Raw genomic sequence first — 10367 nt, forward strand, 5'->3', positions numbered from 1 at the left:
ACTCTTGCAACCGAGTACGAGCGAGAGAAACAAGACCGGTTTTTAATCCTCTTGCGACGTCTTAGGACCGGTCGCGCTGCTGTGGAGCTGGTCCTAAGACGTCGTAAGGATTAAAAACCGGTCTTGTATCTCTCGGTCGTACTCGGTTGCAAGAGTGTGAACGAGCCTTTATACGACATTTGCACTAAGTGTGTAAATGCCAAAATTTTACCCTGCATAATGAACGCACTCCCAAATATGTGCCAATTTTTCGGAAAAAAAAGTGTGTTCATTATACGAATAAACACGGTAAATTTAGTTCACTGCAAATGCACTTTTCTAAAAAAATGTCAAATTTTTCAAAATTTTTATAACCACTGGAATTTTTTTAGAAAATTTTATAACCACCTTGATGGTCATAAAAGCTGTGACGGAATAAAATTTGTTAGCCGAGTTTGGGACGTTTGTCTGTCCCCTTATTTCTGTGTCTCACACTTTTTCTTTCATTTTTCCTTCCCAGCCTTAAGATTTTAAAATCATGACCGGCACTTTTCTTAAGTTATTTGTTTGGTTGAGTACACAAGCACCATTCTTCATTTTTAAACGAAACCGAAGCATACCAAATACTATACTGATGTAGAAAAGTGCCCCAAACAAACGTATTGACAGATGGAACCACAGAAAAGGCTTTAAATTTACTCTGTGGGAGGTAACATTTTTGTAGTATGTTTATTTTTATAAAATGCATTACACATTCCTTTAGGTTTCTCCCACTCGCTTAGCACTCATTTTGCAACTATGCACGCACATTCCCACAAAAATGGGACGCGAGGATTTACGATACATCACATGACACTAACGCGGCTATATCCCAGATGCAGACACAAAAACCCTAAGAGATGGCCCTGCAAGTGCTATGCATTAAAGACAAATTAGACATTCCTGTTTAGACGGCCGAAAGGTCTGCTGACTTTTCTAGCCAGGGCGGTACCACTGCTAGCCTGGGGTCTTTTATGTGCGTCGAGTCAAAGACCCCACGTACCGGGATGATGACGTCAGCATGGTGCCAAAGACGCCGGGGGAAATGCTTATCCAGATTGAAACGTGACAGGGATGGAACCCAACAATACGCTTTCAGCCTAGGCTAGAAGCAAAATTCCATCTCTGTGCAGTGTCTGTAAAGGCCAGCAAGAGAAACAAGATAGAGAGCATGAGCTGCATCTGGTTACTTGGCTTAGGTGCCTTGTATAAAAATATTGTACATAGTTGGCGATTAGTTTACACTTCCAACTTGTAAGTGCAACAAGTGCCATTATTTGCTGCCGATATGATTTGTGCCGTAAAGTTTAATCTACTTGCTTACCATGGTGCAGTGTCAAAGGCACAAAAAAGGTCAAGCTTAACTTAACACGAGCCTAAAGGGAGCTTGTTTATTACTAGTTTAGATTGTATGACACGACTCAAAATGTTCACAATTTCTGTAGCATACAACGAATCGAAGGCACGACTAATAAATAAAGGAGCAAGAATAAAGGCGAACAAAAACTAATTTATAGTCTAGTGAAATGCTGAAGTATTTGTCAAGGCAGTTGGGGGTATACTAAATTGTGGAGGAAGTGGTACCTTTACTATACTTCGTTTGCAGGTTCATAGGTACCAGCTGTTGTAGTCTTTAGAGCCACAAGAAAAACTATTTAAGGCTTTTTCTTTATTTTCTAAAAGATGTGCAGTAGCACATAATGCACACCTTGGATGGCTACCAAATGATTGGGGGGCTGTACAAATCTTTGCTCGTGAAAAATGACAAAACAGAAAATGTGAATGAAAACCGCTATGCAAAGGCATTTCGACTGCTACTACTCTCACGCACTAGACCACATCAGTGAGTTACGTGCGTCCCAGGTCTCGGCTTCCCTGAAGTTTTGTGGTAAAACTTCATGGCTTTCTTGGAAAGCTGGATGCTGTCGGAAAGACCCGGTCGTTTGTTCTTTCGCTTGAGCGAGGAAGTTTCGTTGGAAACCATCCCCTCGGACGCCGCCGCCATCGCTTCAAGCTCGGGCACTGGGGCGCTTTCCTCCGTGTCTGCGGTCGTTCCCAGGACATCACTGTCGTGTAGGTACTTGCAGTTGTGGCCGAACCGGCAACGCCCTTTCCTGAAACGGTGCGGGGGCCGGCTTCAAGATGGGACTCGATAACCGGTCTGCCTAACATCTGCTCAGCACATCACATACAATGATGGGGAGTTAGCATCAGAAATGTTTACTGCACTGGAACAACTGAAATAGCACACACAATTTTCCACTTTATGTATCATGTAGGTTATGCACCATGTAGGACACACTGTATACGTATGTTCAAAGTTTCCAAGTGGGGTGCTTCCTGAATTTGAAAAGATTCCATAAGTTGTGGCAGAGCACTTGTCCCACGTTGAACTTTTATAACCCTGACGCCCAGGATTGAATGACGGAGATTTGTACCATTAGGGGTGGAGTAGAAAAAATCCCGTCATGGAGCATGTTCGTATCAGAAAAAGTTGTTTTTTGGAGCAGCTTTGGAGCAGCACACACGTAAGTTTGGAGCAATTCGGTGCAGTTCCCTATAACTGATGCTGGCATGCATTCATGCAATCAGTTACGTGATGCCCATTAATAACCCAAATTTAGCAGTTATGCTGTAGTATAATTTGTGACAGGTTAAGAGTAAAGTGGAAGCTCTTCAGCGTTTGCAGAGCGAACGCCGGAGAGGGCCTACTCTCCCGCGGTCTTTCCAGTGATGCCCGGCTGGGAGCCGGGCATTGCTGCAAAGACTGCAGCCATCTGTGGGCCGGACGGAGCGCGTCCGCAAGCCGGGGTTTCGAGACCCCTGCTCTAGATAGAGAGGTAAATTAGCACTATACAAAGAGTTATCACGTGAAACGAGCAAATAATCAATAAACATATTCTGGGTTTTCCCCAATGTAAGGACATTTTAACGAGTTGTACAATCAAGGATTCAAAATCATTTGACGTGAAAAAAGGCAGCAATTCGCAACAAAGCAGTCCCAACCAAGCATGCTAACAAAATGGGAGCCGTGTGCGAGCACATTAATATAAAACAATGTCGCGCTTCTAAACATAAGCTTGCAAAAAAAAAAATTACTTGTGCTTGCTCATTTTCAGTGTTGCACTTCGAAATGCAACTGAAACTGTTAAAACTGCGGTGCGTAAGGAATGTCGGTGAAATTGGTGCGAACCCCGTGAAACAATGCCCCGGAGCCGGAAACCTGGATTTAAGTGAGATGGTCAAACCTCACTGGATTCCAAAGTTGGCAGACGAAAACGAAAACTCTTCCAAAAACCAATTCGTTCGCAAATTTGTCTGCCTTGGCGCAGTTTGGCACAATTATTCCCTTTGGGCGCAGCAAGGTGCAGGCAAGCAGGAATTTATCAAAATGGCGCAAATGGTGCAACTAGACCACCCCTGGTACCATAAACAGAGACATGCTTACAATTGAATTGGTGTTGAGGCCACCTGACAATTGAAGTGACAATTGAAGTGACAATTGAATTGACAATTGAATTGGAGTTGAGGTCACGCGACGTCAATTATCCCGCTAGATTTAGCGGAGAAACTCAATTTGCTCATAGGTGACGCGACGCATGTTAAGTCATTTTCCCAGCTAAATTAAGCAGGGAAACTGAATTGGAGTTGAGGTCATGTGGCGTCAATTTTCCATCTAAATTTAGCGAGGAAACTTTGCGAGGAGAGAAGGATCCTCCGTACACTCACCTCCTCCTCAAATAAATAATATTATAATAAAGAATTAATTTATATATATATATATAATTTATATTATGTATGCGTATGAGGTCTATATTTGTACATATAGATATTTCTTCCTCAAATTCTTTAGCACGGTATATCGCAAAGTCGAAGCACCTTAAGAGCTGCACTCTAATTTAGCATTACAGATTTGTAAACGCCTTAAATTTTTTTTTGTCTTTTACAAAAAAATGAGTTGTTATGGCTTGCGTGTATTTTTGCTTGAGAAACAAAGAGGAATGATCCCTAAAGCAGTTGGGTCACCTCACTGTAGACCTCGTGATTTTTTGGAGAACGGGAGAGAAGGGGACTCTCAAAGCACCATAGCTTGGCTAACAGCGAAGGCTGCGGTTTAAACAAGCCAATCAGCATGTCGAAGGGAGACGCCGGACTCCATGGAGGTAGAAAGCTTCTGGAGACGACACGAGGTAGGACATGCCCCCAACGATGACCAAAACCAAGAGACGCCATTGGACAAAAAGGAGAGCTGACTTGGCGCCAACAGCTTCACCTCTCCTTTTCGTCCAATAGCTTCTCTTGGTTTTGGTCACCGTTAAAGCCGCGTCCCTCCACACTTCTAGCTTCACATGTCGCCTTCACAAGCTACCTACCCCCATGCGTGGCACTCACGGTATTGGACTGGCTCCGATGGCTCTCGGCATCCATTGCAGAGTATCGTAAGGTGAAATGGCACGCAGTATATTTGCAGAATGCACCATGCGCTATGGCACGAAATGGGCTCTGCAACATTCTCTTTCCGAGCATCGACAGTAGCGTCCTCGTAAAATGAACAGACACTCTGAAGTGACCAACCGCACCATGTAGGACAAAGCTTGCTTTAGCGCCGCAACCACACCTGTAGTTCCAGCAGATCTGCTTCCCGTTGACCTTTGTCTGCTGGCTGACGGGCGTGGTCATCTTGACGTGCCTCTCGAGCACCGTGGACTGTGCATGCTCTTCCTCGCGAAATGGGTTGTTGAAGACGGACGAGGATCCAATGGAGGCCGACTGGAAGGACGGCCCCGGTAGTCTCGGTCGGTCGGCCTTGTCTGCAAACTGTTCATCGCTGCATTCTTTCGCTCCTTCGTCCGAGCTGCAGTGCGGAAACAACAAGGTCCAGTGTTGCTGCAACTTCTAGGTTAACATGATCTACTGGCCTTAACAGATGCTATTAGTCATGGTGAGCGGGTTAGTTGTAAGATACACACGCTTGTTGAATGGGTGTCACATATAGTCTTGAGGAGCCAAAGGTACCTGTTATTGTGTAGATGTATGCTTGTCATTGTTATGTCTAAACAGCCATAGTTGGCTTACTGGTATTTAATATATATAAGAAAAAGGAACAAGACTGGCCCTATGGCGGTTACAGTCGGGAGCCAGGGATAGAATGCCTCAGTCCGGGGGGGCCACGCTGAGAACGCGCGCGCCCTTTTTCGTCCTGCTGCTGATGATAGCTGTTCGCAGAAGAACTGCGAAAACATCAGTCATAAATAAGCAAATTAAGCTGCCTCGAAGGTGCTTTTCGACCTGCCTGAACTAGTTCAGCAGTGCAGAAACTGGTGCATTCGATTCAACCGGAAGTTGCACAGCAGCTGCACTGGCGCATTTGATTCATCCCAGTTCTGAATGAGTTCAGACCCAGTTCCTCAAAACCTTGCACTAGCTCCAAATTCAGTTCAGCATTTGTGCAGAAACGGATGACAAGAGCAGACGACACTCGCGGTGCCATTTATTGGAGCCCTTGCTCAAATGTCTGCCATGTTTAACAATAACGCTGAGACTGAGGTTACAAATCTGTTTGATTTGATCAGAAAATTCGGAACTAGTTCTGTCCCTGTTCAAAGGTGTGCTGGAGTCATGCAGCGGTGGCGCAGAACCAATGCAGCCACTGCGTTAGGTCTAACGCTGTGATCGACTTCTGGAGCAGAAGCGCGATGTGTCTGCATCTGTAGCACTTGTTTTTGTTTCTCCACGCCACATTAAATCCTTTACTGTTTAATGAGCTCAATCGCGTTGCTTTAGTTATAAAGTATATACACAAAATATTTTATGTTAACGGGCCCTTAAAATTTAATAAATGAAAATGAAAAACAGCTAAAATATTGATACTGAAATTCATTCCTAAAAATGTATTGTGATATGTATCAGAAATATATTTTGGTGGGGCTGAGATACAGACACCGAAACACATTGTTATAAAAACATTATTCTGGATGTTACGGTGTACCCCTTAGAGCAGTGGTTCCCAGCCATGATGTTTTGCGGACCCCTTGTGGATCGGCGGAGATGATGAAGGACCCTGTTTGTGGCGAGGGGAAAGGGAAGGTATAGGTTCATTTTGATAATGATTTAATAAATGGATATAACTAAGGGTTTATTTGAATTAGACTTCTCTACACGCGAGAGAACTCGCCTGACAACTGGGATGTTTCTTCTCAACCTGAAAAAAAAACTTTTCATGCTGGGTTGACTGATGAGACAGGGCTTTGTTGACCCTTGGAATGCCTTTGCGGACCCCAAAGGGTCCACGGACCCCTATTTGAGGACCACTGCCTTAGAGCATACCAAGAACAAAAAGAAGCATGGTCTAGAATACGAGATATTATTTTTAAACCACCAAACGAGTTCTCGCCGAATGTTGGTGCCTGAATTAAGCTTGAATCAAATTTACCGCAGAATAAACATCTTGTATTTTGGGAGGCAAGATATTTTATCACCGTGGCTAGAGCGTGGTTTTATTTCGGCATCTTTTCGAGAGAAAATCCCAGGGACATCTAAATCAGTTTTGTGTCCTCCAAAATAACCTCAAGAAGTCACTACGATCATGTCCAGTCCGGACGCCTCTTTCAGCAGTGACCTTATTACGTCACCGTGGAATGAAGTTCAAGGAACCCGTATCCTCTTATCTGTTAGTTGGGTGCCGACAGAGCCTTTAACTTTTGGAATCGACTGGAATAGTCGATTATCTACATTTGTTAACTTTTGCACAATAAAGAGGAGAGTCGGGTGCAATCAGAGACAAGAAACGTCCTTGACGAAACTTGGTCTTGGCCCCCTGTTTGGAGCTCAACAATTTTTAAATTTTAACAAAAAAAAATTGGCCCTAATAGTATTGCGATACCAAGAATCCTCCTAAAAATGTATTTCGATACAGCAATAAAGTACGGTTCCAGGTTTTCGGTTTTTACTTTTTCAAAATATGGCATACTTATTTCGGTGTTTATTTTAAAATTCAATTTTCAGTGTATATTTATTCCCAAAAATGCTAACCGTTTTTTTTCGGTGAATATGAAAGAAACACCATCAGACACCGGATCAGATGATCCTTGTAGCTGTGATATTTGTGATGACTCAAATAATAGCGGCACATATATACGTGGTCTTTGCTACAACTTCCGTCAGGGCACACCTCAAAATAGCGGAATTCACGGGCATAATCTTCAGCGCGTTTCTTTTTCCTTTTCTGACGATGTGACCGTCTGAGGTGATGACCGTACAAAAACCAGCAAAATGGCAAAAAAGAAAACTTAATTGTATTTATGTTTTTAACCACAGGGAAGTTTGAGAGAGGGTGTTAAAAAACATATTAACGGCTTTCCCCGGTGTCCTCTGAAGTTCATGAAGCGAAAAACCTTGTACTACCCCACATCCAAACTTCTTTTTTTTAGGACAGGGAACTTGACACATTAAGCCACATCACAGAAAGGACACAGATGTCCCGGGAAGGCCAATCCAAGACCTCTTTTGTTGCATGTTGAACCTTGGAAGAGGGCAATCACGAAGACGTCACACAATCTCGAATCTTGCAAAGCTCTCTCTCCCCCCCCTCCCCACTCCCACCTCGACGCGGCCCTTAAAAACGGACCTTTTTCGGTTAAAACCAAATTTTAGAAAATGGATTAAACACACTTTATCGGTTTAAATCGAAAACGCCGAACCTACAAACTGACCTTTTTCAATTAAAACCGAATTTCCGAAAATGAATTCGGCGTACTTTATCGGTTTAAACCGAAAACTCCGAACCCTACATATAAGATACAGTTGGAAAATTTAATTGCAATACAGAAATATAGACATACCGTAATATCCCAAAAGATAGGCCACCTAAAATCAAGAGAAAATTGGCTGAAAATGTGGAGTGGGCAAACTTTCGGTGTACAATCAAGAAAAATTTAAAAATTTCTATTTTTAGGTTGTCTCCCTTCCAAGTTTGTTATGGTGGCAAGGGGCAATGTGCAAAGATGAATGTACTTCCCAGTCAGCAACGTTCGCTTATATCCCACCATAGCAAACTAGCCGCGTTTATGCCTAGGCCATCATTGATCCCAACACTAGTATTACTAAGGGTGGGCTACCTTTCGGTGTTTAAAGAAATATAGCAAATCAAGCCAAAAATAGGGGTGGGCTATGTTTTGGGGTGGGACATCTCTTAGGATTTTATGGTAGTGTTTCTTTATTCGAAGGTATATTGAATATGTTTTCAGCATGAAATGTGTTTCAATGTGCCTTTTTAACAGTTACCGTCTGCTTCCTAGCTTTTCCATAAGCTCCTTCGACTGCGTACACCACGGTAGAATTTACATTAATTTAGTAATAGTTGATTATTCCAAGCCTCTCGAGTTACGTATTTCAACGATAGGTTCGCGGCATCAAATTGATTTCATGAACTAAATCACAGACCTCCGCAACGCATCGGATTCGTCAGACTGCGAAAAGTGTAAAAATTCTGTTACCATTTTGATATCCCCTGCCTTCAGTAACTGTGGTGTGCAGACTGCTGATTCCAATACATTGCAGATGTCTGCGATTTAGTACACACATTGGGTACTCGCATGCCTCCGTGGAGGAGCGTAATACTGCATGCTTTGTCCGCTGGTATCTATGGCCACACACTAGAAGGCCTGGCAAAAACGCCGAGAATCGGCATTGGCTTGCTAGTTCCATGCGGATCTTTCGCGAGAGTCAGAATAAATGCTTCAACTTGACGTCAAAGAAACGGTCGATAACTGTTTTGGCTATGGCAATGTTCTTGTCAGGACTCTGTCTTCGAATTAATAACTACCGTGCGCCGCCACCAGTAAAGATAAAGGCTCTGTTATATTCCGATGTTGAACACGGTGTAGTGCAGAATGTGCACCTTCCATTGACCGGCGAGCAGCAACCCGGTATCTGCGACCAACCAGTACCTATGTGCGCTGCGCTACGCCACATTTGCTACGCTCAACGTCTCAGTGTAACAGAGGCTTATCTCCTGACACGAAATCACCCTGATGCCTCGAACGTTCTGTTGTCGAAATACAAAACTCGAGAGGCTTAGAATTAATCAACTATTGCTGAATGAATGTAAATTCTATCGTAGCGTAGGCAGTCGGAGGACACAAACGCTTATGGGAACGATAGGAAGCAGACGGTAATCATTAGAAAGGCAGACAGAAACAAATTTTGTGCTGAAAACGTGTTTAGTACGCTCGAATAAAGAAACACTCATATAAATGATTTTGTTTACACTTTATAACTAAAGCAATGTGAATGAGCTCATTAAACTGCAAAGGATTTAATGTAGCGTATGATGTGGCATTGAGAAACACGCACTGCAGAAGCAGACGACACCCTGCGCTTCCGCTCCGGAAGTTGATCACAGCGCCAGTCCTAACGCGTGGCTGTACTGGGTCTGAACCGTCGCTGCACAACTTCTGCAGTCCTTTGAACTGGGACAGAACTAGATCAGAATTTTCTGACCGAATGGAACAATTCCTATAATCAAAGTGCAACTTACTCAGCTGTCCAACGCCTGTGAAACACAGTTTGTTTTGCTTTACACACTTTGTGAAAGCACAATAATACTGGGTACATTTTCAGCATGTGAACTTCTTGTTTTATACAGATAAAAGATAGCATCTATACAGCTGTGACAGATTTGAGAACATATGCAAAGCACTAGACATTTTTCATAGCCATAAATCAATAGATATCTGAATGAAAAAAAAAAAAAGGTTTAACAATAAATAATTATAATGGTGTGAATTAGGACTAGGAGCTCTGTGTGCCCGTTCAATAGTTCTATGATCAACGTCTGATAGATCTCGAAATATTTTATACTGAATAGTGATTTGCGTAAAGGTTTGCATGCATGATGTGCAAAGGTAGGACATCGAAAACTGTCCACTCTCGCGCGATCAACGATATATTTCGTGCGACTAAAGTCATAAGTCATTATATCGAATGTAAGATTCAGAATATAAATTTCATGCTTCAGTTTGCAATGCTAATCGTTTCTACAAACTGCAGAAACCGAATGCAAGGAAGCTGCGGACTGAGATTTTTCAGGGGAGATATGCAATGTTGCGCTAGGCACCAAGATTTACTCTTACCAATTTAATGAATGCACTTTGTAGCGCATTGCATAAGAAGCGATTTACCTTTCGCTTTCATGGGTGCATGATTCCTCCGAATCCGACGCCGAAGAACCGTAATCGGCGACAAGCGACGCCATCCATCCGCCAGCCTGAGAGATTTGCCCGAAATGGCTAGTTTCGCGAAATCCCACCAGTGTGACACCATATTTTCCCTATATTTTCTAGAGCGAT

At 43.1% G+C, this 10367-nt stretch overlaps 1 protein-coding gene across 1 annotated transcript; it reads right to left on the bottom strand.

Moving 5' to 3' along the window:
- Positions 1–667: 667 nt before the first annotated feature.
- On the bottom strand, positions 668–10336 carry LOC8035043. The gene is made up of 3 exons (XM_002410930.5): positions 10200–10336; positions 4637–4873; positions 668–2132 (listed from the first exon to the last, which is right to left on the bottom strand). Exons 1-3 carry the CDS (start codon positions 10271–10273, stop codon positions 1859–1861), a joined length of 585 nt encoding a protein of 194 aa, XP_002410975.3. The 5' UTR covers positions 10274–10336; the 3' UTR covers positions 668–1858.
- Positions 10337–10367: the final 31 nt, after the last annotated feature.

This window comes from Ixodes scapularis, unplaced genomic scaffold (assembly GCF_016920785.2).
Source record: "Ixodes scapularis isolate PalLabHiFi unplaced genomic scaffold, ASM1692078v2 PGA_scaffold1__304_contigs__length_218370807, whole genome shotgun sequence".
Taxonomy (NCBI): domain Eukaryota; kingdom Metazoa; phylum Arthropoda; class Arachnida; order Ixodida; family Ixodidae; genus Ixodes; species Ixodes scapularis.